The sequence below is a fragment of the Phocoena sinus genome, chromosome 12, assembly GCF_008692025.1.
Source record: "Phocoena sinus isolate mPhoSin1 chromosome 12, mPhoSin1.pri, whole genome shotgun sequence".
Taxonomy (NCBI): Eukaryota; Metazoa; Chordata; class Mammalia; order Artiodactyla; family Phocoenidae; genus Phocoena; species Phocoena sinus.
In genome coordinates this window covers 1,699,377-1,727,241 of record NC_045774.1, presented here as the reverse complement: position 1 = coordinate 1,727,241, position 27,865 = coordinate 1,699,377, and the positions used below count along the sequence as shown (strand labels likewise).

At 47.8% G+C, this 27,865-nt stretch overlaps 1 protein-coding gene across 1 annotated transcript in view; it reads left to right on the top strand.

Moving 5' to 3' along the window:
• AFDN (afadin, adherens junction formation factor) overlaps window positions 1-27,865 on the top strand; it is a 139,508-nt gene that overhangs the window by 88,666 nt on the left and 22,977 nt on the right. Inside the window, 12 exon segments of the mRNA XM_032651019.1 lie at window positions 253-314; window positions 439-644; window positions 3,393-3,538; window positions 3,866-3,960; window positions 4,355-4,620; window positions 6,564-6,707; window positions 7,999-8,197; window positions 12,160-12,263; window positions 14,295-14,381; window positions 26,453-26,518; window positions 26,709-26,782; window positions 27,154-27,272. Coding sequence (XP_032506910.1) covers window positions 253-314; window positions 439-644; window positions 3,393-3,538; window positions 3,866-3,960; window positions 4,355-4,620; window positions 6,564-6,707; window positions 7,999-8,197; window positions 12,160-12,263; window positions 14,295-14,381; window positions 26,453-26,518; window positions 26,709-26,782; window positions 27,154-27,272 — 1,568 coding nt within the window.

Genomic DNA, 27,865 nt, shown 5'->3' with positions numbered 1-27,865 from the left:
CTGTTCTCCTGACGGAAGCAGATACTTCGAGGACCTGACCTCTGTGAGGAGCTGGGACGCGGTCACTCCCAGTTCACTCATTTGAACGTTTGAATAGGTTCCACATGAAAACCAGTCATCGGGCTGTGTGTTATTTGAAAAAATTTTATATAGAGACATTTAAGAAATAGTTGCAGAAATCTGCACTGGTTGTCGGTGATGTTATTAGCTAATGCGACCGGATTTTAAGAAATGGCCATTTTCCTCTTTCAGAACTCAGGACGCTCCTGGGCCTGACCTAATACTGCCTGCAAGCATTGAATTCAGGGAAAGTTGTGAGTAATTTCAGATTCCATTGGTAGTGAATTACTTCTTGTTCCATTTTTCTCCATCTGATTTTCATGGGGTTCTTTTTGTTCTTTTTTTTTTTTCTTCTTCTTTTTTGAAATCTTTTCACAGCTGAAGATTCATTTTTATCTGCCATTATAAATTACACTAATAGCTCTACAGTCCATTTTAAGTTGTCACCTACATACGTGTTATATATGGCGTGTCGGTATGTATTGTCCAGCCAGTACAGACCCGATGTCAGTCCCGCAGAACGGACGCACAAAGTGATTGCCATCGTCAACAAGATGGTGAGCATGATGGAGGGGGTCATTCAGGTAAGCACCAGCCTGCAGAGCCGCGCCAGTTCAATGACCGTGTTTATAATTTTTAAATCAGTTAAGTTAGTTTTTTTAACATTTCAGATTTGTTTACATGTTTGACTCCGTCTTAATTTTTTCTAAAACGAAAGTTACATAAGTAGGATTAGAAATTGTATAGCTTTAAAAGTTGAAAAGAAATGTAAACTTTGTTTCTGTTTCTTCCCTACAAAATTTAAAATAAGGGAAGAGAAACCGTACATGGTAACATAATGATCATGAAAAAGACCCTTGAAATTACACTAGTTGTGAGAAGGCATTGAGAATTTAAAAAATAATAATAAATTACTGAGGTGAAATTCACGTAACATAGAATGAACCATTTTAAAGTGAGTCGTTGGGTAGCGTCAGCACATTCAGTGTCGTGCAGCCTCCTGAACTTGACTCCATAGCTTTTCCATCACTCCAGACAGACCCCTCACCCGCCGAGCAGTTTCCCTCCATTACCCGCCCCATCAGTTCCTGACACCTCCTTAGAATTTTTTAATGGTTATGAAAAAGGACTTGTTCTTTTATAATGAGCCTACTAGGATGTTGGTAGTTAGCATCTGGGTTTTTTGATAGCAAACTTGTGTAGGTATAATGGACATCGTGAGATTTCTCACGACGAAAATCAGATTCAAATTCTTTCATAAACCAGTTTTAAAATTTTCAGGAAATAAGGATATTCTCTTGGCAGAATGGTGTGTTTCCTTTAGTACTGTCTTGTCTATAGTTGATAGAGTTGGCATAATAGTTTTCCAGACTTTTAGATAACTTGGAGGTTTAAAGTCCTTAAAAGTAAATTTACAGATTTTTTTAAAAAGTGTTCCTAAATCACTTGTCAACACTATTTATTACTCAGCTGTGAAACTCTAGGTATACAATGTTACATAACATGGCTAGATGGTTTGATTGTTTTTCTCCTGTCAGGATACTTTTCAAACTAGAAAAGACTAGTTTGAGGCAGACGACTCTCTTAATTCCCTCAGAACTGTTTTAAAAGGCCAGACATTTTCAAGAAGGGTTTCTTTTATGTTTGAGTGGTTAGCCTGTGAATCTGAGGAGGTTATGAGTCTTCTACCCAGGTGAGGAAACAGATTAAAAAGGAAAGTCGTTTTATTTGGATACCATTTTGTTACTGTCTTATTATTTTATAGACAGATGTGGATTTCCTTTCCACTTGTCATTCAGAGCCATTGTCTGTCTTCCGTCGCGTTTGGATTTCAAATCATTAGACTCCCATCAGCAAACTACTTTTGATGGACTTTTCTTAACTAGGCAGTGAAATCACCATTATCAGGACACGCCTTTCAGACTTCAGATTTAGGTTCAGTATGTGATTGGAGATCTAAAAATCTTCAATATTTAGATTGAAGATCTAAAAATCTTCAATTTTTAGAGAGTAATTATGGAATAATTAAAATTCTTTCAGTTTTTGTAAAAACCTACTTTCAAAAAACAAGTTGCTCCTTTCTAGTATAGAAATAATACGTCTTTAATACATTTTTAAGTTCTCAGCTCTTACTGTTTTTGCTGGTCTTTCTTGTTTTTCATTCTTATTAACTGATCCAGGAGAATAGACTCTCAAGTTACGTACGTTTAAGTCGTCTCAAACGCGAAACGCTGTTAAGAGACGTTAAGAAGTCCTTTTCTTTGTAAATCTTTTTAAAGAGATCAGGGTATTCGTTTATTGTAACATCTTCTTTATAGATGAACTCTAGGAATTCCCTTCGTTACTGTGCCAGTTTTAAGAACATGAAACGAATCGTTTATGCCCTAGACTTCCAAAGCTGCCTCAGGACTATAAATGAGTGTGTAACATGGGAATAGCGTAACTAGATGTCGTACCCTCATGTCGTACCTTCATGTTAGTGTTTTGATTTTTTTTTTTTTTTTTAACTGTCATGATTGTTTACAAGTTTCTTTCTCTCGTTCTGCTTGGTTTCCCCGCGTCTGTTTTTCTCCAGGAAGTAGACCAGGTTGATCAGGTAGGACATACTGCTGGGAGCCGATCCTCCTGGCTGTGTTGGCTTAGCTGAGTCTCTCATGCTGCTTCCATGTCAAAGTACGACAACAACCGGACCGAGGCTCATAACACTCATTTGGCAGCTGGAACATGCAGTACTAAAACCCTTTTTGGACTGTGCAGCCTTTATCAGCATTTCATAACTTTTGCTTAATGCACTTCAGTGTGGATATGAAATGACAAAAGTTCTGTTTCTTCTCTTTATTGTTTATCCTTGGTTCCTATTCTTTGGATCTCATCTGAGGTTGCCTGGCCTGCACATGTGGTCGGGAGATGACACGATAGATCAGTACTTGATACCGAGTCGCTTGGTGTCCAAGCCAGTGACTTTGAGCATCAGGGTGGCTGTTGGGTAACCATGGATACATGTGTGTATACTTCACAGATTACCAGATAATGCACGATCTCCAATTTGGTGTTGTATTATTCGATACCTCCTTACCCCCACTGATTCCATAAATTGTAGCTCATTAGATCCGTGTGTCTATACATGAAGCCTAAGAAGTTGCGGTGGGTTTTTACTTTCCATTGCTGTGTGTGTACCCAAATTCCTCTGCAAGTATCTGGTATCTGTGGTAAATACCTTGGTGGAAATGGGAAGGTACTGGTCTGTCTTCAGCTTTTCAAGAGCATTCCTTTTTATTTTTGTGATTGTCGCTTGTCCTGTGGTTGCTTACGGAAACGTGTTCTGTCTACAGAAGCAGAAGAATATTGCAGGGGCGCTTGCTTTCTGGATGGCAAATGCATCTGAGCTTCTCAACTTCATAAAGCAGGACCGAGATCTTAGTCGAATCACGTTGGATGCCCAGGATGTTCTAGCACACTTGGTTCAAATGGCCTTTAAGTAAGAACATGTGTTTGGAGATGATACTATTCTGTAAGGATCTAAATCATGTTTTCTGGTTAAATTTTCAAAACTAATTTTAAGGGTTTTTATTTACCCCAATTGAAGATGGATATCAAGAAGCATAAATAGCTATATGCAAAATGTGTTGATTTAATAGATTTAATTCACTCAGTTGTGCTTCAGGAATCCTGAGAGTACAGCTCTTACGTGACTTTTTACATGGAAGATATTTCTAAGCAGTCCGAGTTGTTTCACTTGTGATGTTATGTCTGATAGTAGCAGGGCGTCATTCTGAGATGATTAAAATTGTTTACGTATTTTCAGATACCTGGTCCACTGTCTCCAGTCAGAACTGAATAATTACATGCCAGCCTTTCTGGACGACCCCGAAGAGAACAGCCTGCAGAGACCCAAAATAGGTCAGGGTTCTCTTCTTCTCCTTCGTCCCCTCCTTCTCCTGTTTGTTTAGCTTCATTTTCATATTTGCTGTATGTGAGGGGGAGTATTATGAAAGTAACGAGGCATCCTATGGGATCTGGCATTCTTAACTCATCAATTGTGATCACCACGTGTCTTGTTTAAGAAGAGTTACCTTGTCGCATCCTGCTGGTGCGACATCAGACTTTCCCGGAGGTCTGTCCGGGTGAACTTACGTAGATGCGGTTCGTACCGCTGCGTATTGGTAGCTCGAGACCACGTCACTGCTTCCCGTTGGGATGAGATTGCTGTTCCAAAGAGGTTGAACAGACGTCGCGCGCGTTTACCGCTAATGCCGGAGCCCCCTCGGTGACGCAGTGCCGTCTCTCTACACAGACGACGTGCTGCACACGCTCACGGGGGCCATGTCACTGCTGCGCCGCTGCCGGGTCAACGCCGCGCTGACCATCCAGCTCTTCTCCCAGCTCTTCCACTTCATCAACATGTGGCTCTTCAACCGGCTGGTGACCGACCCCACGTCGGGGCTGTGCTCCCACTACTGGGGCGCCATCATCCGCCAGCAGCTCGGGCACGTGGAGGCCTGGGCGGAGAAGCAGGGCCTGGAGCTGGCGGCCGACTGCCACCTCAGCAGGATCGTGCAGGTGGGTGGTCCCGGCCCCGCTCAGTGGCGCGGTCGTACACGTCTCTGGTTCCACCACGGGGGGAACGAGGACTCCGCGGAGCTCGGCACCCTCCCTCTGGGGTTTTCCGCATGTGCACATAGGTTTATTAGTTTGCCTGGGTTGCTTGAACAAAGTACAACGAATGTGGTGGCTTAAACAGCAGAAATGTATTGTGTCTGGAGGCCAGAAGTCTGAGATCCAGGCCAGGGCACGTTGGTTCCTGCGAGGGAGAATCTGCTCCAGGCCTCCGTAGGCTCTGCTGGCTGTTGGCAGTCTTTGGTGTCCCCGGGCTTGTGGACACACCACCCCTCCCCGCCTCTGCCTTTGTCTTCCTGGAGGCACACCTGTGTCCAAACGTCCGCCTTTTATGAAGACGCCAGACCTACTGACCTGATTTAACTTGATTCCTTCTGTTAGGATCGTGTCTCCAAATAAGGTGACATTCTGAGGTAAACAGGGTTAGGACTTCCCCATACGAATTTTGGAGGACACAGTACAGCCCGTAACAGGTGGTACTCAGTAGAATAAATACCTTAAAGGGTTTTTTTAAATTGAGAATAGTAAGGTATATTTCATAAAGCTCCATACTGAAAGATAAAGTCCAGTTTGAAAATGGATGATGATTGCCTTTTTAAGAATACAAAGCCAGGTAACCGCAGAGCAAAGACCTATAGCAGATACACAGATAAAGAGAAAGGAATCTAAGCACACCACTGCAGAAAATCATCAGGTCACCAGGAACAGAGCAAGAGAGGAAGAAAGGGACAAAGGAGTACAGCAGAGCCGTGTCCTAATGGCTCAGCCAGTCCTAGGAGCTTCCCAGGTGTTAAGACCAGGAGCGGGCATTTGCGGTTGAGGAAGTGGGCGTCTAGAGCCTCGCGTCCTAGGGCACTTCTTTAGCGTTATTACAATGTATAATTTTGTATTTCTTTCTCAGTCTCTTAAAAATATTTAGTTTCGAAAGAGGTTTCTGCCCTCTTACTTTGATTGAATCAGCGAGTTATTAAAAAAGTCATTACAGGGACTTCCCTGGTGGCCCAGTGGGAAAGAGTCCACCTTACAGTGCAGGGGACGTGGGTTCGATCCCTGGTCCGGGAACTGGGGTCCCACATGCCGCGGGGCAACTAAGCCTGCGCACCGCAACTGCTGCTGAGCTTGTGCTCCTCAGCTAGAGAGCCCGTGTGCCACAAGCTACAGAGCCCGCGCGCCCTGGAGCCCGCGCGCCACAACTAGAGAAGCCTGCCCATCACAACGGAAGATCCCGCGTGCCTCAGCGAAGATCCCACGTGCTGCAGCTAAGGCCCGACACAGCAAAAAATAAATAAATTAAACAAATAATAAATCTTTTAAAAAAGAAGTCATTACAATGGTGTTTTACTCAGACCTTAGTAATTGGTGATCTTAATGGTTATAATGTTGACGTTTCTAAGAAGCTTTTTTTGTTTTTGTTTGTTTTTGCGGTACGTGGTCCTCTCACTATTGTGGCCTCTCCTGTTGTGGAGCGCAGGCTCCGGACGCGCAGGCTCAGCGGCCGTGGCTCACGGGCCCAGCCGCTCCGCGGCACGTGGGATCTTCCCGGACCGGGGCACGAACCCGCGTCCCCTGCATCGGCAGGCAGACTCTCAACCACTGCGCCACCAGGGAAGCCGTCTAAGAAGTTGTAAATGCTCTCTGAACATAAGTTATTGAGTCTCATTATAAATATATATTTTAATAAAACAGTTCATCTAAAAACCTTTACGATGCTTTGAGTTCAGTTTAACACATATAGGTAACGTTAATGGAACTGTATTTTCTTAAACACGCCCTGCATTTCAAAATCAAATTAGCAAGTTATCGCAGTTTTACAGATGTTCTGTAAAGGGGAATATTTATGAAATACTTTGAAATCACGAGATTTCGTGTTGCTTATTCTGCATTAGGCAACCACTTTGCTCACGATGGATAAGTACGCACCCGACGACATCCCAAATATAAACAGTACCTGCTTCAAGTTAAACTCACTGCAACTTCAAGCCTTACTTCAGAATTACCACTGTGCACCCGACGAGCCTTTTGTCCCTACAGTAAGTGACAGCACCACACCGCCACTCCACGCGGGCCGCGTCTGCACAGGGAAATGTGGAGGAAAAGGGAAATTTATGTAATCCGTTCCCTTATTTCTTTAGTAAGTAAGGTGATGCACTGGGGCGTCTCACGAGGTCACTTTTGCTATTGATGTCTGTATGAGTTAGAGGTCGGTGCAAGAAGTAGAAAGTACATAAGCATGTTCAGTAGAAAGGGGTTTAATTCGGGGAATGAGGTTGTTGGAAAATGGTTGGAAAGCCGGGGCGGGGAGTGAGGAAGCTGCCCTGACATCTGAGTTCTCGGGCGCGGCGCTGTGACCTGAGACCCCGAGTGCCGTCCTTGTGTTCACGCAGCAGTAGCTGCAGGGGCTCCCCAACCTGTGCAGAGGTGTCTGCCTGGTAAAACCCAGGTTCTTGTCCAGAACAGAGTCTGCTATTTTGGGATGCCTCCTAGAAGGGACAGAGGGTGAGAAACACAGAAAACGGTACGTGCTGCAGCTGGCTCTCTATAGAGAGGAGTGCTGCACGTGCCCTGAGAATTTGGTAGAGAGGTAACCTAATTGGATGGATGGCTTGATCTCCAGTGTGGGGTTTACACCCTGGGCTTCCATTTGCACGGACTTGGGGACACAGGAGGACGCGGGTTAGAAGCCCGGGTGGCCGAGGCTTTGGGGACGGAGGACAGGGCAGTGAGGGCAGCTTCGCAGTGGGTGTGGCTCGGTCCCCCGAGCGGGCTGGTTGGTGGGGGCGGAGTGTTCGTGTGCTCCGCTGTACAGTTAGGATTTGTGAACTGTCCTGTGTGTACGTTCTCTCACTAACGGAAAGTTTTTAAACAAGAATCACCCATAATAAGGTAATAGCCTCTGCGTAAGCCGGGAATAGATATCTTTGTCCTGATTTTTTTTACGTTTAACATTGTGTGAGATTTTTCCGATGTCGTTAAGTATAAAAATAAGGTTATTAACAAACGGATGTTAAAAAATTGTGCAAGGAAAAAGCTATTTTTGAGAAGGGAAAAAGACCGTTTTCTTGTGGTCGAAGAATTTCTTTCTGTTTAAAACCACAGGTCTTTGGAAATTAATAATTAATACGGAAGCTGATCTATTAAGAGTCTGTGCTGTGCTAGTGTTTTATTGCTTTATAGACTGATTCGAATTGTTGATAGACTTCACTCTCCCCGCGCATGTGTATGTAGCCACGCTACGCGTGCTTAAAGGTTTTTCTGACAGCTGCCGGTCAGCTGCGCCCGTCGCCGAGCGTGTCCTCAGCCCTGTGTCTGTTTTCCAACCAGGACCTGATGGAGCATGTAGTGGCTGTGGCGGAGAACACAGCCGACGAGCTGGCACGCAGTGACGGGCGGGAGGTGCAGCTGGAGGAGGACCCCGACCTGCAGCTGCCGTTCCTTCTGCCCGAGGATGGCTACTCCTGCGACGTTGTCAGAAACATCCCAAACGGCTTACAGGAGTTTCTGGACCCTTTGTGCCAGAGAGGTGGGTGGCGGTGCCCACACCGGGCATCCGAGCTGGCCCGCACGCAGGCGAGCCTTGCGCTCGTGTGTCGGTGTGTGTCAGCCCGCCCGCGTCGTGTGCGCCGTGTGCTGGAAAAGCTGGGGGTCCAGCGGCTTGGAAGGGAGCGTCCCGTGGGGAAGTGGGGTCAGAGGCGTGCAGACCACGGGGTCCTGGGTGTTGCCTCGGCTGCCCCGAGAGCTTGCCTGGTGTCAGGTTTACAGCAGGAGGGACTTTGGCTGCCCCTCCCTCCTGGGTTCTGTGTGAGCCTGGGAGCTCCATCTGCCCCGTAGCAGCGAACCGTGAGTGTTGGTGACCCCAGAGCAGAGCAGGCAAGAACAGCACCAGCCTTAGAACCAGACGGCCGGAGCTCTGACCCCACTGTCGCCTTTGACCTCCCCCGTGCAGTGGGCGCGTCGACGGTGCCACCCCACGGGGCTGTCTTGAGGACTGGGCAGGTGGCTGAGCGTGGAGCCCCTGGCACTGTGGCACGGGGCGAGCCCCATGCACGTCACGATGCCGAGCTTGCACACGCGTGTGTGCCGATGCACCGGCACGGCGCAGCTCGCTTCCCCGCTTTTACTCTGTGGCCCTTGTCCACTCTCTTGTTGATGTGTTCCGAGGAAGACACAGGCCGGACCTCGGAGGCCGCCGTGGGTCTGGTTCCAGGCCACGGCGATGAAGAGGACGCCGCAGGAAAGCAAGGCGCGTGAAGCTCTGGTTCCCAGCACATGTGCGGAAGTTACGTTCACACCGTGCTCTAATCCGTCTGTTAGGCGTGCAGAAGTAGTACGTCTGAAAAGCAATGGACGTGCCTTCGATAAAAAAGTACTTTATCGCTGAAAGATGCTGGTCACCGCCCCCAAGCCTCAGCAAGTCTTAGTCGTCACAGATCGATCACAGGTCACCGTAACACACACGATAATAATGGAAAAGTTTGGAAAGAGTGCAAGAATTACCAGAATGTGACACGCAGACCTGAAGTGGGCAAATGCTGTGGGGAAAGTGGCGTCGATAGCCTTGCCTGATGCAGGGCTGCCACAGACCTTTCCATCTGTAGGGGAAACAATCTTTGCAAAGTGCGATAAAATTGAGGTCTGCCTGTACCACAGTTACACCTGAGCCACGAGCTTTTAAATTAGACCGGATTTCACTTCTAGTCTCTGCTTTTGTGTAATGTGGAGCTCAGATGAGTAGCAGAAGAGATGCAAAATTTAGGAGTTAACTTTTCTATTATTGGTTTTTTTTTTTTTTGCTTAAATTAAGGTCCGTAGATATATAAATATATAAACTTAGTGAGTGTGCCTTTTAACTTCAGTGAATGTTTCACTCACCACAATAGGTCTTTACATCCTCAAAGGTTTTGATCGTTTTAAAAAATTCATTTTATAAAGGCTGCTGCTTGTAACGAAATGTGTTTGTACAGCAGCTGGCAGACGTGTCTGTAACCCTCCCCGGAGCGCTGACTGAGCTCTTGGTGCTGTCCTGGGAGAAGCACAGGCAGGGTGGGGTGTGGTTCTTAAAGCATCGGTGTGTGTGCAGGATGAAGGGGCGGGGGCAGCGGTGGGCTGGCAGAGCCCTCAGTTCAGCCCTGACTCTGGGACAAGCGGGGCGGAAGGGAGGGGCGTGGGCTGCAGGCACGTCTGAGAGAGCTTCAGTCAGGCAGCGGGAGTCCCTGAGCCGCAGTGGCCTGAGCGGGGGCCTGCTAGGGAAGTGGTGGCCAGGGCAGCCGCTCTGGGGCCGTGGGGCTGCTTTGGGGTGTCCTCCCTGCTCCCGTGGGCTCCCTGACACTCACGCGGCAGCCCTGCACCTTCACCGCCGGGCTGGTTCCTGCTTTCCTGCTCTGAACGTCCCCGTCACCTGCCGTTGGGCGTGGCACCATCTCCTGCCAGTCCTGGCCCCCTACCTGCAAGCACACGAGCCGTGTTCCCAGTACTGGACCGTGTGCTGTGCATCCATGTGGTCGCTCCCCGCGTCCACTCCTCTTCCCGCTGTCTGGCTCCCCGCAGTGGCCCTGTTTTTCTGAAATTCCAGCCAGCATCCCTTTGTCTGTGGACTCAGCCTCTCCCTCACACTGCTGCCACCTTCCCCACCCGTGGTTCTCCCCGTCTTCGGTGATACTTGGTGCCAGCGTGTGAGCTGTCTGTGTGCGTCCAGCAGGACAGGCTGGCGGTCGTCCCTGCTCTCCGCCTGCTCAGTGCCGGGCAGAGGGCCTTCGGGGCCACGTGCCGGCAGAGCTGCTCTTCGGGACCTTGTGAATAAGCCTGCGGAGGCTGACTCAGCAGCCCCCGTGGGACGCGCTGGGCGTGCTGGGTACCCAGCTGCCGGCTCCAGAGTAGGTGCTGCGGAGAAGGTCTTGGCCAGCCCGGGGGCAGCGCCATCCTGACTGCACGATGCCATTTTTTCCGTGATTTCCCCTTAGGCTTTCCCGAGTGATTCGTTGTGGGGCGTCCGTGGTATTTCCTCATGGTCTAGGCAGCCCCACGCTGTTTTCATACATCTTAGATGATAATGTAGCCAAGTACAAAGCCGCTTTTAAACAAGACTAACAGAGAACTGGGTGTTTTCTTCTATGACGTCAGCGGTTTTAATTTTTCATGCTCAATTTTTTTGTAAGCCAAAGAAAGAACTGCTGTGTGCTCTCAATTTATTTTCCTTTGGGTTTTTCGTGTGATACGATTCTATGAGAGAAGCTATAAAACCAGCACGGACTCATACCTGACCTGAGGTGCGTTCCTGATGCTGAGAAAGTAAACCGTCTGTGTGCATATGGTCCAGACGTGCAAACCTGATGTTTAAAAAATTAGAAAATTACAGCTGTTGACGTTTCAAAACCGTGAGAATTATGATTCCCTAAAACATGGGAAAGAAGTAAATTGTACGTAATATTTCAATGAAACTGGATTGAAACAGTGATTTTTTTTTTTTTGAAAAAAAAGGACTAAAACTAAGTAAAAATAATTTGTGCCCATATTTTAATTGAGTATGTTTGTGATGTCTTCTTTTCCCTCTATCACAAACAACCTCATAACTGTCCAAAGATAACAGCCCAAGTGATCCTTGCTGGTGGAACACTAGTGTGGATGAGGGTACCAGCAGGGGCCAGCCAGGACCCACCCCCACCCCCACCCCCCCAGCACCCAGGTCTTGGGGACCAGGGCGTGTCTGGCAAGCAGCGTGCTCTTCATAATTGTTAGCTGCTGCTAATAAGACCACTTTGGAGAAAAGAAGAATTGTGCAGGGCCTGTGTGATCTGACTTTGTCAGGAAATCTCTGAGAAACTCTGTAAGATCTGACAAATGAGGAATGACGTAGGCTTAGTTTTGTAAAGATGTCATTTGTCCCTGATGAACATATCAGAGATATTCTTTAAAACAGTATAAAATGATTCTGAATTATCGTTTGGAAGAAATTTAAGCGAGTGTGACTTGTCAGAAAATGTGGGCAAAGAGCGATGAGAAGGAGGCCAGTCCTACCCCAGAATTGCTATACGAGTGGAATAAATCGTTTGCCCCGGCGTGTGAGCCTGTGCACAGACGTCTGTGCTGGTGCCGTTCTCTGGCCCCTCTTTCCTTTCCTGCGTTAGAGATTCTCAGCGTGACTGAGGAGCTCTTAGTTGAGCAGAGCAGGCCAATCTGCAAGGAAGCAATTTCCGTGCACTTCTGTAATTTTCTCATCGATGTAAGGGAAAAGGTCTTCGGAATAAAGAAGAGGGGAGACCAATTTCACTTCTCTGCTTGGTGCTGAAATTCCATTGGACCAAAGCAAATACGCAATTTTAAATGTCTGATGAGTCCGTTTTCAGAGAGAGTAAAAGTAATTCAGGAAAATAAATGTTGTCATTAGGTAGCATGCAGTTACTGCTTTCTCTTGCTTCCCTTGCTGGAGATGATGGGTCCGACGTGGTGTGCTTTTCATTCTTAACAGTTGGCCTGTTTTCTCCCCAGGATTTTGCAGGTTAATTCCTCACCCACGTTCGCCAGGCACTTGGACAATATATTTTGAAGGTGCAGATTATGAGAGTCACCTTACGCGGGAGAACACAGAACTGGCAAGTATCGTGACAGTGACAGACGGACAAGGAAAATAAGCGGGTGCCTTACGATTTGAAAATATTTTTTTTTATTTTCAGGCCTCGTCTATATAGTTTTGTCTGTAAACAAATGGTACTTTTAAAAATAAAACGTACTTATACCCACAGTTACGTCAACCATAATACCTATTTAAAAAATATATTAATATGGTAGTCTCAATGGGTTTTATTAGAGAAGTTTTCTTTGGTAAAAGTATTTTCTTTTTTCTAGTCAGTTCTGCCTTGTCTTAAATGTGTGCCAAATCATTTACTAATATTTTGTGTCTTTCTGAAAGAGCGGTCATCCCAGCATTCACTAGCCTCATAGATTTTAGGGAGAATTCTGCCTTGCTTCCCACAGAGAGTTTTAAACAAGAAAGGGTGCTTTTCCTTGTCTGAGAAAGTGATACCAGACCAGAGTTGTCATATGCTATGTACACTAGCAAGTCATTCCAGGAAAAAATACAAACAAATGAAATTTTTCCTTTTAGAACTTTTTTGTTCCATTCCATTTACCTTAATTAAACATTACCTTAAATGTAATTGCCTCTTAAGCCACGTAAGGGTTCAGGGGAGCCAAGCAGAGTGACCACACGTTGGGCAGGTGACTGTGGGCGGGGTCGGTGTGCTACGTGCGACGGATGTGGCAGTCAGTCCCCTGGCCCTGATACCAGCCAGTGTGCCCAGGCCAAGATTCAGGGATTCGCGTCTATGAAAACCAGCCACAAGTCTTCTGAAGCTTTAGGAACTTCCTTGTGGTGTCCTAACTTATTCCTTACTCAAAACATTGTGCCTAGTACTTACCTAATTTCTAAGAAAACCAGAGTATTTAAGGTGACAACACTTAATGTAAGGGGAACAGTGTGATGTGTTTTGTATATTAAATTCAAAGTAATTATTTTTGCTTAGTAGCAAACTTTAGATTTGAGCATCTCCAGAAACTGAATTAGTTGGTGATTTGCTGTTACACCAAGTCGATCACATTTACCTACCGATAAAGTGAATGTGCCGCTAATCCTCTTTACTCGCTGCTGTTGAGCTAATAGCAAGGAACAGGAGCAATTTCTAATTCCCAGGTGTTATAGAAAAGCAAGTACCTTAGATGGAATCACCGATTCTTTTCAACTTTCTAGTTTATTCATGGATCCCTGAGAAGATTTCAGGTCTTGATATTTTAAAAAGCTTTGTCACCTAATCTTATTTATTTCCCTTAAAATATTATCATCCAGACTTTGGTTCTCAATTGACAAGCCACGTGTACAGTCACCACTTCTTGGCCACGTGCCCGCGTACTTACGTGTTTAACTGATTAAATTCTCTCAGTGTGGGCACTGGGAGTTTCTTCTTTACCTTTGTTGGCTCTTTCACGTGAGGCAGGACATGTACAGGACATGTAACTTCAGTGGCTAGTTTCACTTGCTCCTTTGTTGGTGGATCTGTTCAGAAACTGGCCTTATTGGTCGCTAAGTTACCCCCAGCCACGGCCTTCACAGAATCATGCAGAACTTTGGGTCCCACTGTCTGAAGCCTGTGGCTGCTGTATTTTTGCTGTTGAATTTTCTTAAGAGACAGAGATGTGAGATCATCTTTGTCGTCACTGTTTTTGCAGTCCTCCCCATAGACAGTGTAAAGTAAGTGTAAATTTCTTTCTTAAAAAACACCTAGTAATTGGTGCTGAAAGATAATAAAGTAAAAATTTAATTTTCTCTTTATGATCAGGTTTTTCTCATGTGAAAGTAATGCAAGGTTAGCTTTATTTTATAAATTAAGTTCTTTAGATAACATTTAAATAGCATCTGTGATGATTCATCTTTAAGGCTCTGGAGTCAAGACTATTGGTATTTACTTTTCCAGGTCACTCCAGGAAGAGTACCTGTGTTCGTTGATTTTTACTGTTTCCTTTTCCACTCTCTGTTGGTTTCCTCTCCCCAGTACCGGAGAGAAAACGAGTGACCGAGTGGCGGTACTTGTGTTTCAGGCCTGTAGTAAAGTTCTGTTTCCATCTCTTAGGCTCAGCCTCTGAGGAAAGAACCTGAAGTAATCACGGTGACCCTCAAAAAGCAGAACGGGATGGGCCTCAGCATTGTCGCAGCGAAGGTAGGACGGGACAGGTGGTGGCCGGGCTGCCAGCCTTCATTCTTGAGGGCTTGGGCCAGCAGCTGTCGGGGCCGAGCTGCACGTCCGATTCTGCGTCTGGGAGGGGCCGAGGGCGTGGGAATGGAGCCCCGGGCTCGCTGCATTCCCGGGGTGACTACTCCACGGACGGGCCAGGGTGCGAGCTCCCCAAGCTGGGCAGGTGGTGCTCCCGGGGAGCCAGGGCGGGAGGGACCCGACACCCTGCTCCCGTGTCCGTGTGCAGCGGGCCCCCGGGTCCCTGGCCCCCCACAGGCTGCAGCTCCTGGCAGCAGGGGTCCTAGAGGCCTCGAGCCGCATGCACGTGCCACGGGGGCACTGCAGCAAGGGAGCATCGCACGGCACGGCCCTGTCTGGGGAGAGCCGAGGGGAAAGAGGGCCTTCGCTCATTTTGAAGACTCTCCATTGACAGGTGGGGTGTTCTGTTTCTCAGAGAAACGAAAGGGTTTGGAAGGAAGAAGGGACATGGTGCAACCGAGATTCTAGGGCCTCGGTGTGCAGGAGGCAGGACAGCACTGGGACTAAAGCAGCCAGAGGAGCTGAGCCTTTGCATTAGCACGTGGAAGGCAGGTGCGGTCTGAAGCACCGCATCACCTGGGCTCACCCAAGGAGGCCAAGGAGCCAGGCCAGAGCCTCGCAGGCCAGGACTCACGCTCACCCCTTCCGACGCGGTCCCGCTCGTGGGCCACGTTTCCCGCCTGTCGTGATCAGGTGGGCCCACAGCTCAGAACGCTGGGGGATGTGAGCGGGAAGTTACAGGCCACAGACTGTTCTCCTCTTTGCTCAGCGAGTCAAATGCCCATTTTCGGGGGGGGGAAGTTATTAGGATAAAAATTACCCCACCACACTCCAGTATACAGGAAAAATGTAACGCCCGCATTTTCTGATTTTTACATGTATATATGTATATAAAAATCTTATTTCAGATACTTGTCTTACTTGAGATTTGAAATTCTCCTATCTCTTTCAATACAAAGCTACCTGTCTTCTGTAGGTTTAAGTAGGATCTACTTAAGTGTCTCTGGGCCCTTCCCTCTGGCCCGAGTCCTGAGTGTGAAGAACAGTGAGGCACCGCGTGGGCACCCCCCAAACCCCCTCTGGCCGGCCTCTGACCTTGCCCCGCTGCCAGGTGTCCGTGGGCAGCTAAGACAAGGAGCCAGGCTGAGAGTCACCGTCCAGCCTTGTCCCCGTGCCTGCGGTTGCCGGCGACAGGCAGGAGCGAAGGGCGCCAGCTCCAGGGCTCCGCCGCACCAGGTGCGTGGCCAGGGTTGGTGAGGAGCAGCCGCAGGAAGCCCTCTCCCTGCCAGCGTGGAGTCGGGGTCAGCGAAGGCCCCCGAGGAGATGCCTCGTGTGCTGGACCTCGGAGGATGAGCCGTGAAGCCTGGCGGGGGGGGGCGGGCACAGACTTTGCGGCCCCGGGGCCAGCGCGCGGAGGCGAGGGGAGCCCTTGGAGGCGGCGCGGGAGCAGGCAAGGCCAGACGCCGCGCAGCAGGGCCTGCAGGCCCCCCGTGGGGCCCAGGCGGGCTCACAGAGGGTCCCCAGGACACTGATTCCAAGAAGCCCAAGGGCTTGCTGCAGTTGCAGGCTTTAGAGGGAGTAGCCACTGAAGGGCTCACGTAAGACGTGGTGGCATCAGAGTGCGGTCCTGAGAGGTTATTCTTCCTGCCTTGGAGAGCGTGGTCCGGGGGGCTCAGAAGTGCAGCCAGGGGCTAGTGAGGGAGCTACGCCTGGTTTTGCAAGTGGGAGGAGTGTCCGCTCAGCGGGGGAAGGAGGTGGTGGCGGAGACGGAGGCCGGGCAGCCGCGGCAGCACGTTTACTCGTGGGCCAGTGTGGCGTCACTGGGACAGACACCCCTGCAGGCAGCCGGACCCTGGCTCGTCTGCCGCTGCAGGGCTGCCAGCTTCCTGTGCGTCTTGGGCGCTGATGTGTATTCGTTGAATGGCAGCTTTCACCTTGGTTGCTGAACTGGGTGTATGTAGTGAGCGGAAGAGAGAAATATCAGTGTATCCCGGGTCTGTCTTCAGCAGCTGGGCGTGTGGGAGTGTTTACTGAAGGTGGGACTCCTGCAGAGGAGCACGTTTTGGCAGGGAGAGAATCGAGAGCTCAGTTTTGAGCGTGTTGGATTTGAGGGCTGGGTGGACGCCTGTCGAGCTGGGCAGGCGAGCGCATTATCGCGTGCGTCGCTGGATACCCGAGTGCGGAACTCGGAGGGAGCGTCGGAGGCATCGGGTGCTCTAAGGGGATAAGAGCGAGCTCTAGTAACCGGGTGGCGTGCCGTTTTCAGGCATGAAAAGTGTGTCAATGTCTGTCCTTACAATGAGACACGACTCCAACAGTTCACCTGTGGGCTCCACGGCTTTTTCTCCAGCAGAGCTGTAGTCTCTCTGGTGCTCACAAAGGAATGTCGAGCAGGAGTGAACAAGTCCTGTAATGGGCCCACGTTGCTGAAACTGCGCTCTGTGCTTGATGCCCGGCCCTCGTGACAGCGTGGGTGGCCTCGGGAGAGTCCAAGGCCGTGCAGCGAGTGCGGGCAGCCGGGGCGCTTGCCGAGCTCTGCGTCCTCCGTGGTGGGCGCCCGGGCTCAGACGCCCCTCGCTGCACACGTGCAGCCCGGAGCAGAGCGCTTCCCGCCACACGCTCAGTGTGCCCGCACCTCGAGTCTCGGGGAGAGGAGCCTGTGGGGCGTTTTCAGCTGGTCCCTGGTGATCACACAGCGCCGTCATCAGTCATTTTGTTCTTGTTAAACACTGAAGAGCCCGCAGGCCGCTGTATTAAATTGTACCCCTGTCACTCTTGCTTGCGTCTGTGTGTTTTGGTCTTTTCCGTGAGCTCCTGCGGCCTTTGTGTTCGGCTCCGTTCTTCTTTACTTCTTCCTAATTAGCATGTGGCCTCGCGGCCGTGAGCCTGGGCAGGACTCTGATGTCAGCCCGCCGACGCCCCTTCCAGGCTGCGGCTGTTTTATGGAATCCAGATGCCTTGGAACCGTCGTGCGCTGTCCACTCTGTGAAACCCTGCTTTGGGGAAGTTTGGGGCGCTACTTCTCACTCAGCTGAGGGCCGGCACAGTGCTTCCTGTTTAATTTGGATTTGTTAAATAGAAACCGTTCCCTCCTTTTTATTTTTCTAGCTCTTTTTAAAGTTTAATAAAGTACAAAGTAAATGAAAATCTGAGCTTGCCCGGTTACGTAAGAGTCCGAGTGTTGCATCGGTCTGGCTGGAGTTGCTCAATGCCGTCCGGGTTGTGGCGTCCAGCTCAGCTTCGTGGTGGCGAGCCTTGAGAGGCCAGCTGTGTGCCGCTGTTGCCACCGGGGGAAGTAGACAGTTGTGTTTCAGCTGGAGAAGCTGGTGCGCCCGAGAGACCAAAATGTGGCTCTCTGTTGTCGGAAGAGCAGAGTCTGTGGTGAGTCTCTTCGGGGGCTGTGGTGGACGTGGATGTTCTCTTTAGAGGCTGCTTTCCCTCCACGGTAACGTGCTTCAACCTGTCCGGGGTTCACTCGCCCGTGAAGCAACCGTGTAAGGGAGCTCGTAATTACATAACCAGATGTTTACTGCTCTGTAGCTGAGCACTATGGATTCCTGAGGTTCGTGAAGCTCTAAGGCTTCTGTGTACTTTTTATACAAGAAGAAAAACATTAATCTACTCCTGCCGGTTATAGTATAGTGAAAGTTGCTTGAAATAGTGGTAGCTGCTGCTGTAGAATTTGCCAAGGACATGCAAGAATCTCCACAATGCAACTTCTTTTTGGCCGTTTTAGGTGCTTTTTACTGCAGGCTTTCTCCAAAACCTGGTTTTCCTAAAAGTGAACATAAAAGTGACAATTTGAAGGGTACTTAGGATATTTTACTATTTTATTTTAAAATGAATGGTTAATTGAATCTTAGTTTGTGCTTTGACTATATACGGTCTTTAAGTTTTTAAATCTTAGCTTAAAACACAAAATAAAATGCCTGTGCCTTAAAAAGGAGAGGATAAAAGCAGTGTTTGTTGATAATACTGCCTTTTCACCACTTAAAAAGTGAGTTTGAACTACAGTTTAGTCCTTTAAGGAATTTGAGACCTTCACCCTTGTGTTCCTTAGTGACCTTATTGGGACCAGGTGGGAAAGACCTAGTCAAAGAAATGAGCCGGGAAATTCTCAGTTCCCTTTTAAGATCAATTCCAAAGCACCAGGTGACTGCAATTTCTCCCGTGGACATGCCAGGAATAACTTTCCGTTAAGTTGTGCGAAATGACCGAGTGCCCTGCATGGCTGTTGGCTTATGAATTTGGAAACAATGTTTTATATTTCTGTCCTAATAGTAAATTTTATAAAAGAACAATGTTTTACCTATACACTTACAGTAGTGGCCTACGTGCAAACTTCTTGGGTCCACCGAAATAACTGAATTCAATTACAATATTAAAATAATGTAATCGGAAGAGTCACGTTAACCCTCTAAAGCAGAGCCATCTTTTCACGTGGTGGTTGGTACACGTAGAGAACGACGGTATTTGTAGGGTCCCCGGGTGGAGGGTTTGGCTGTGGAGCAGCCCAGTCTGGCGAGGCCCAGACAGCCCCGGGGCACCTGCCTGAGCCGTGCAGGAACCGATGGGTCACCTTCCTTGTCTCACTCTTGAGCCACAGACGCTCTGAGGCTCCTGGGGAAGCTGCCCCTTCGCCCTGGAGAACCCTCCTCGCACCCTGGGTCGTGCGCCCACGCTTCCGGGCTCCAAGGCCTCCTGCAGCCCATCTGTAGGGCCCAGTTCAGAATCAGTGTGGTTTGCTTCCTTTACTTTATGGAGAGTGAAAAGATAGACGACACAGTGTTGTTTGTTTGTGCTTCATGCAAACGGTAGAAGATGGGCAGAGCTGACCCTGGAGCGTGCGTCTCTGGCAGAAAGGGCGCTTACCACGCGAGTGCCGTCCAGGCTGCTAGGGTGGAGAGTGTCTCAGGCATGAGTTTGAAAACTGATTGTTTCAGAACTAAGGTAATTCCTACCAAAAAGAGAGAGGCTGACAATGTTTTAAAAACTCTAGCCTGAGCTTTAGTAGTTTATGAATGAGAACTCTTGTCTGACTAGAACTGAAGCAGCTCCGAGCACTGAGAAAGGGGCGGGTGGGCAGACCATTGTACTGAATCTGCCTGATGAGTTTTAAGTACTCCTGGCTCTCAGGTCGGCCCAGCCCACTGACTGTTTGAAAGCCTTCGCCGGGGTGCAGGCTGTTTCCACGCCGGGAACAATAGGCTGAACCCATGCTGCTGTGGCTGGCCAGTCTGTCTTCCTCCTGCTGCTGCCTTTTTTTTTTTTTTTCCTCGGCGGAGGGGGGGGGGGGGGGGGGGGGGGGGGGGGGGGGGGGGGCGGGGGGATTGTGTTTTAATGATGTTTTTATGCTGTAACTCACATCACACTCCCACACTCGCTCAGAAATTGCAGCTGGAATGTTTGAAGCAGGGTTCCTTCTGATTGAGTCTCTCTGAGCGGGAGGTGAGAGCACCTGTGCTTCAGTCTTTCCCGAGGTGCCTTAGAAGATTTAGAGCAAGCAGGATATTTGGGAGCAGCCTTTTCTAAGCTTGTAGCCGTTCTCATCGGATACATAAGGCGGCTGACTGACAGGTGCGTGTTTCTTCAGTTCTGGGGAAAGCGCAGTGTGGCTTCTGCTGTCTGTCGTTCTGTTTGGGCATCATTTTCGTCAGCTGACCGCCGTTCTCTCGTGTACCTATTCTGCAGGTAAATTCCAGGTGTGGTGTTGCTTCACCGCCTTCCACCTCTGCCCTTTCCTCCTCTCCTCCTCCTCTCAGACTCCTCCTCAAGCCTCCTTCTCTCCCTTTTAAAGGAAAGGAAAGCAGCTCCAAGATGCATTTTAAGGTTAAATACTGAGACCACACAGGAGTGACCTTTGTTATTTCACTTTAACTGCTTTTTTTCAGGACTGAGGATCTAGCCCTCTGCCTTCTTGTGTGCCCCTGGCTAGTGTGTGTGGTCCCCATTCTCTAACCGCCTGAAATTACGTTAAAGGCCACAAATGCCAAACGGCAGCTCGAGTGCCGTAACTGCGTGTTACCCTCATCAGTGCCTCTGGAAGGGAAAGTGTGGTTTTGATTTTTTTAAATGGACTTCTAATATTTAATTCCAAAGTTGTGTCTAGTGAAATTCGTAATTCCTGGTGCCTTTGGAACACATCGCTGCTTTCCAGAAGACAGTTTTTAAAAAGGAATTTGATTTGTCAGGTGAGGAATGGATAGTTCCACGTGGTTATGCTTATTCTGTTCATTTTAATTTTACAAATAACATGGACCAAAAATACAATAATATCTTTTCAAATGCCGGTTTAGACAACTTTAGGCAAGTAATTCTTAAAATACCTTACTCTTTATATATTTACTTATTATACTGTGGTTCTCTTCTCATCGTTGGAAATCAGGGTGTATAATGTTAGCGTATATATTGTGTTGCAGTTAGACCTTGTTTTTACACAGTTATCTGCATAGTTATGGATTATTGCTAGTATCTTTGGTTACTAATAACATAGATATGCCATGAAAAGCTTATAGTTTTAGAGCAGTGATGTCCAATAGAAATAGAATACGTGGGCCGTGTAGGTAATTCAGAATTTTCTATGAGCTACATTTAAAAAAATAAAAGAAACTGAAGTGAACTTTAATAGTGTGTCTTCTTTTATGTAGTTATGATTTCAACGTGTAGTCATGTCAGTCGTTAGTGAGACATTTTAGGTTCTTCTTTTGCATGCTCAGTCTTTGACGTTGGGTGCGCTTTGCACTGAACTACACATTTCGGTTTGGACGAGCCACATCCCAGCACTCAGCAGCCCCTGGGCCTCGTGGCTGCCGCGCCAGACACGCCTGACGTACCTTCGCTAGCGAGCGTCTGGAAAGCTCTCTGCGTATATTCCTCTCGTTGGCTTTTGGTCAGTGCTTAGGCAGCTCATCTTTACATTCTTCTAATGACAGATGTGATGCCTTGATATGTAGCAGCAAAAAGGTATAACTTGTGGACTCCGTTTTCATTTCTTAATTAGAAAAGTAGAATTACCATAAAATGAATTTTAATTTTGGGCGTATGTAAATAAAAGAGGAACTTAATAGAATTTGTCGAGTAAGTTTTTTTAAAGTTCAGTCTTACTGGGCTAGCGTGTGCATTATTATGTAGAGATGAGACATAAGTGGTTTAGTATTTCTGGAATTAATAAATTTTGCTTTATTCATTTTTTTATCATAGTCTATAACGTTTTTATTTTTATTCAAATGAAATGGGGTGGGAGGCAGAGAGCTCTGTAATGTTAAGGAACGATTATGTCTTTTCCAAGAGCTGACCTGTTCCCAGCACAGATGGTAGTGGGTAGGGACCCACACAGCTCACCAGCTCCCCGTCTCCCCAGTCACGGGGGCCGTTCCAGCCAGGGCTGCTCTGGCCAGATTGAGGCCTTGGATCACCTCAGCGTTGCTCAAAGATTGCGGTCTTTGGGGTGGAAAGTAACTATCCGTGACGATTTTATGGGGGGGGGGGGGGGGAGAGAGTGTAAGAAATTCCTTAGAGTTCTTTCATCTCCAGGTGGTATATTCATCTTTGATTTTGCTTTTCTAAAGTGGTTCCCAGTGGAACTGTAACTTTATCTGTACAGCAGTTGCATTTACAGATTTTTATGGCCAGTTTATAGTCATGAGCTACCCATGAAGATTCAGATAAGGAGAGGTGGGAGGGATCCAGCCTGGAAAGAGGGAAGGGCCTCCCCATAGAGACAGGCAGTCTGCAGAAAGGGACACGCTGACAGACGTGTAGACAGAGTGTGCTCTGTTAAGTAAGGAATATTCACTAGGTAAATAGTGCGAGGTTGAGACCACATTTGGAAGATTCAGATGCCAACCAAAGTTTGGATACCTCTTAGAGCAGCGGTCCCCAGCCTTTTTGGCACCAGGGACCGGTTTCGCGGCAGACAGTTTTTCCACGGACTTGGGGGGTGGCCCAGGCGGTGATGTGAGCGGTGGGGGTGGATCAGAGCAATGGGGGGATCCGGAGCGGATTATGAAGCTTGCCTCGCTCGCCCACAGCTCACCTCCTGCTGTGTGGCCCGGCTGTTGGGGACCCCTGTCTTCGAATATTACTTATGTATCTCCCTACCCCCGAGAGTCTTTTTAAAAGATCATCTTTTTTCATGGTGCTTTGTTGATGACTTTTAACTAAAGTCAGTTTTTATGACGAACCTTCAGTAGAGCTTTTAGATGCTCGTGGTCTTCTGAATTGAGGTCTCTAATAATCATGACCTCTCGTTTCTTCCTTGTGACAAGGAAGCATAAATTGAACTTACTTGGAACTAAAAGGAGCGGCTGTGACTTAGAATTTAGCTAACTTCCCGTCATGCGAGGCAGTAAGTCCAGCAGTTCTTCAGCGCCATGCCTTCCTCGTCACCCGCTGCCTGACAGCGGCGGGTCCGAGTGTCTCAGTCAGAAATGCTTGAGGTTTCTAACTTTTTACACCAGTAGCCCGCAGTGCTGTGTTGCCAGCTCCCAGATAACGCGCATATCAGCTGCTTCTTAGCCTGCCAACGTATTCGTTCAGTAAGATTCTGGATTTCCCCAGAGAGGGTTTTTAAAATAAGGAGTTGACCCCGTTGTTGTAGCCTGACTGCAGGGATTTTGGGAAGCGGCCCTGGCAGGGAGCTAGGGGAGGAGCCGCCTGTAACCGTCTGAGGGAACACAGGAAATCCCATGGGAACATGAGCCAGCGAGAGGTCGCATCCTGCCTGGCCTTGGCAAGGTGAGGGGGCCGGCAGGTGGGCCTAGGGATCCAGTGATAAAAGGATTTTGGCAGAGCCACTGCATCCGAAAGTCGTTTTGTGTGGTGAGAACAGCATAAATAAAAGCAAGGACCTGGCAATCGGGGGTGGGAGGGGGGATGTGCAGGGCAATCAGGTGGGCGTGGTGTGCTTGAACTTGAACTTGGGCGCCATATGCAGGAGGCTTGTGCCCACTGACAGGTAGCTGGTGACCTGTTGGGTCAGGAGAGCTTTGTTGGAGGCATGCGCTTCCGGAAGGGGAATTTTCTAAGGCGGGTTGGATAGAGGGGGCAAGCGGGTGAGTCATAAGGAGAGTTTTCCTCATTTTGCCAGAATTTTTCTGAAATTATAATGTAAACTAATGCTTGTTTAAAGATGTGACTTCAATAAAAAAAATTTTTTAATGATGCTATCAAATATCTATCACAGGATTGGTTACTTGAATACTTAAAACTTAGATTTATTAAATTTCGTATTGCATGTAACGCGTAATAAATTATCCATTTAAAAACATTAGGATTTTGGGTTATTTCAGTGCTACTTGCAGCTCATGTGGAGTCTGCTGAATTTAAGCCTGTGTATTAGTTGTCTAAAATACAGAGCGGTCGTGAGATCCTAGAGCCCGGTAGTTCCCCACAGGCGTGTGATTACTGGTCTAAAGGAAGAGGTTGAAGACAGGAAGTAATAATGTAGTGAAGCTACGGTTTATCGTGGACGTGCAGCCGGGGCATCTTCCTGGAGGGAAAGCTGTGACTAACAGAGGCCCTGACGGGTACGCAGCGAAAAGCGCGTTTGCGAGTTCTTGGTTTATCTGGAGGAAGCAGAACAGCATTTTCATGGTTTTCTTATACTTTCTATTTTGTGACTTTAAAAAGATTAAAGTTTTCTTATCACTTTAATTTGTCCAAATAAATGAGATTTTTTTTCTTTCTTAATAATAATCTTTCATACCAGAAATGGGGAGGAGGGCTTGATGTATTGTTTTAAAATATCCAAATATGTATTTGGTATTTTGTTTACATCAGTTACTAAAAATACTCTTACTGGTATTACTGCTAGAGATTTCTTTTGTCAAAGGTAGTAGTGATTGACTATCTTATTAAAAGTACAGTTTTTATTATCTAAATTACAAGGACCGTATTGCATCCCCAAAAAATAACGCTTGTGAAAATGTAGTGTGTCCATTCACACGAAAAACTGGGATTTTGAAGTTTAATAGTCAAATAGAGAGCAGAAGAAAAAAGTAACTGTGCTTTTAGAACCTTTCCCTCAAAATCTGGCCTTGTTACAAGGAAATAATCACGCAGCGTTTGCAGAAAAAGATAAAGAGGGATTTTCAGTACCCCGGTCAGAAATATTATCTGACATCCGCAAAGAAAACTACTCTAGAATATGAGCTCCTTTGGGGGTGGGGACGTGGGGAGGTGTCGGTTTGGTTCGTTCACGTACCCAGAGAGCTTAGGGTGGTACAGGCATTCAGTGACTATTTGTGGAATGAACGCAGCTGTTATTCAAACAGCCCAATTAGGTAGTTAATCATAGATTGCATCAAAGTATGGAATGTTATTTGAAGGAGTCATTTAATTAGGTAATATAGGAGGGGTGCCCACTTTAGCAGATGGGGCAGGGGGCTGCCCTAGAAGTAGTGTCCCATGGATCATTTTAGGCTTCAGGTTCAAGGAAACCATATTGGCACCAGGGAAGTCAGATGAAAGCTGTATTTATTGCTTTTTTGCTAAGCGATAGGCTAAAATTCAGAAACCTCCCGTTTATTGAGTGACTATATATACATATATGTACACACACACGTGTGTGTGTGAAATTTCAAATGTACCCAGAAAAGTACAGTATTTCCCCAGTATCCCAGTAATTTTTTACGTGAGGCAGAAGGGCCAGCTGAGTCGTCGGGGCATGTGGTTGGGTGTCTGGACCGGGCAGGAGACGTATAATGAGGCAGGGTGGTGGATGTCGACGTATAGACAGACAGAAACGGAGAGGGGTCTTGAGGGGAACCGTCGGGAAGCCTCAGCCAGGGGGTCAGGAGCTGCTGAGGAGAATACGGATTTTACTTACCGCGTGTAGAGCTTTTGTAGAATCAGCTCCCAGATACTGTAACCCCAGGAAACCTGGAGTGGAGCTGTTGTGTTGAGGCAGTGTGTATGGTCTTCAGAAAGAGGCCAGTGGCAGGTGCTCTTAGGCTCACAAAACGGCACCCCTGCTGGGTTTTCCCTGAGGCGGGAGGTTGGGCAGACTGCCCTCTTTTACCCTGTTCTGTTAACTAAAGGGAAAAATAAGTTTTCAAGTGGAAATTGGGGAGTTCCAGAGTGTGGTAGAAAATTGGTGTCAATTTAAGTCATGGGTTGAACTACCTTTATACCTTCCTGCGATACCTTATATTTTTGCTTTTGTGATACAATATTTCATAAGTACTGAGGTTCAAAATACGTTCTCAGTTGTAGAATATTGGTAGTGACATCCAAATGACGTTTCATACGTATGAATGCTTCTTCCTTTGGTGGCCCTACTAAATTATCTAAAATCCAGATGTTACGTTGTAGTTGTAACGTCCAAATAGAACACTGGCGATTCCGTAAGGCAGTTGTGTCTATTTCTCACATCCGCCTCACAGGGGCTCCTTGCCCGTCCGTGATGCAACGTGCAGTGAAGCTAGTGCGCGCGCGCTGCGTGGGCTGGTGCTTGTAGTTCAGGACTTCCCCAGGGTTACCGCGCATGATCCTTAAGTTGCAGCCGTGTAGAGTATTTTCTGCATAATTGTCTCTACCTAAGTCCCTCTTCTTGTTTGCCACAGGAAGGTTTTCCTTGTTTTAGATTTTAAACTTTAAGGGTGTAAGGGGAGGTGGGTACGTTTGGGAACGCAGAAACCCTCTGGTGAGCTGCTTTTGTATCAAGGTGAGTAGCAGTGCTTGCTGCGAGCGTGGCTCACGTACACTTGTGCCGTCAGGACTCATCTCTGCCTGCAGGACTGCCGGTCGGTCGTGGTCACCTCGACAGCTGACTGGTGATCGACTGATTTTTCAGAAGTAGTTTTTCTTAATTTGGAAAGACAGAGTAGGTGCATTTCCTGTTAGTTTTCTTTATATTTACCGGAGTGTTAATTCTATTAATATAGTTTTCGCAATTCTAATTTTCATGTAAAAACAATAGCTAAGACTTTACTTACAGTCATCTATATGCACGTTTTATTTTTACGTTTCTTACTGTGTATTTTCAGTGCGGTGTTTTCCACCTTGTTTTTGTTTAGGGTGCTGGTCAAGACAAACTTGGAATCTACGTCAAGTCTGTTGTAAAAGGAGGTGCTGCTGACGTGGTGGGTATGACTCTTAAAGCGGCCAGCTCTCAGCGCGTCGTGTGTTTAACAAACGACATGCGATGTTCCGGCTGTTTTAGTCTGTGGAAAACCCAAGTCTGAGCGTACTTACCGTTGGCTTCCTCTCCCCCCTTCTCCCTCTGCTGTCCCCCGCTCCTCTCCTGTCCGCATGCCTTCCGGGTGTGTTCAGGACGGGCGGCTGGCTGCAGGCGACCAGCTCCTCAGCGTGGATGGACGGAGTCTGGTAGGACTCTCTCAAGAAAGGTATCGTTTCTTTATTTGTTTAAAGCTTAAGAGCACTTTTTAGGGATATTTCATATTAAATTTTGGAATTGGAAGATGAAAAACCATGCTAAAAACTATGCCCTTCCTCTCTAAGTGTAAAAGTCTTAGTGTACATGAAAATTATGTATTTTAGTCCGAATACGTTTCTTTGACTCTTATCACTTGCTGAAATTTCTGGAAGTCATCTACTGTTCTAATTGATAATCAGAGGGAGGGAGTCTGTCAGAACTTGACTCAGGCTGGCGGGTGAGGCCGGCGGGCGTGCTGGCCTCGCCCTGACCACAAGCTGCCGCGGTGACAGGACGGGTGCCTGAATCACTTCTCTTATAGCCGTGATGCTCTCTTCCCAGGGCAGCAGAACTGATGACAAGGACAAGCTCCGTGGTGACGCTGGAAGTAGCGAAGCAAGGAGCCATTTATCACGGTCTCGCTACCCTGCTCAATCAGCCGTCGCCCATGATGCAGAGAAGTAAGTCGCCCCCGCCCCCACTGACTGCTGCCAGTCGTAGCTCATGCTTACTGATCGCCTGCCGTGTGCCGGGCTTTTTCCAGTCGCGGCCTCTTCTAATACTCACAGACCCTGTGGAGTAGGCCCTGTTGTCGTTACTACCCCGGTTTTAAAGAAGGACGCGAGGCTGAGCGCGGTGCCCAGGATTACTAGATCATGGGCTGCTGGGGCCAGTCACACGCCTGGTGACTGCAGGGGACCCCGCATGTTCCACATGCCAGCCGCACTCGGGGCAGCACTTGGGCGGTCGTAAGTGGAGGAATGACTTTTCATCTTTGACAGACAAACACACACGGGATGTAAAGCCTTCAAAGAACAAGTAGAATTCTCTCCCGAAGGAATGTTTACACGCGTGTGTACGAATAGTTGTTTCGGCCTTGCATGCTCTGAGGTAGGGCGTGACGGTTATGTAGAGAGTTCACGTGAACTGAAAAGCTCCGTTTTTGAATAATTTGTTGGTGGGAACCGTGGTTTTGTAGGTACATCGAAAACCTCAGAATAAAATCAGTATAAATGTGGGGCTTTGTAAAGAATTAGTTGAGAAACCAGGGGAA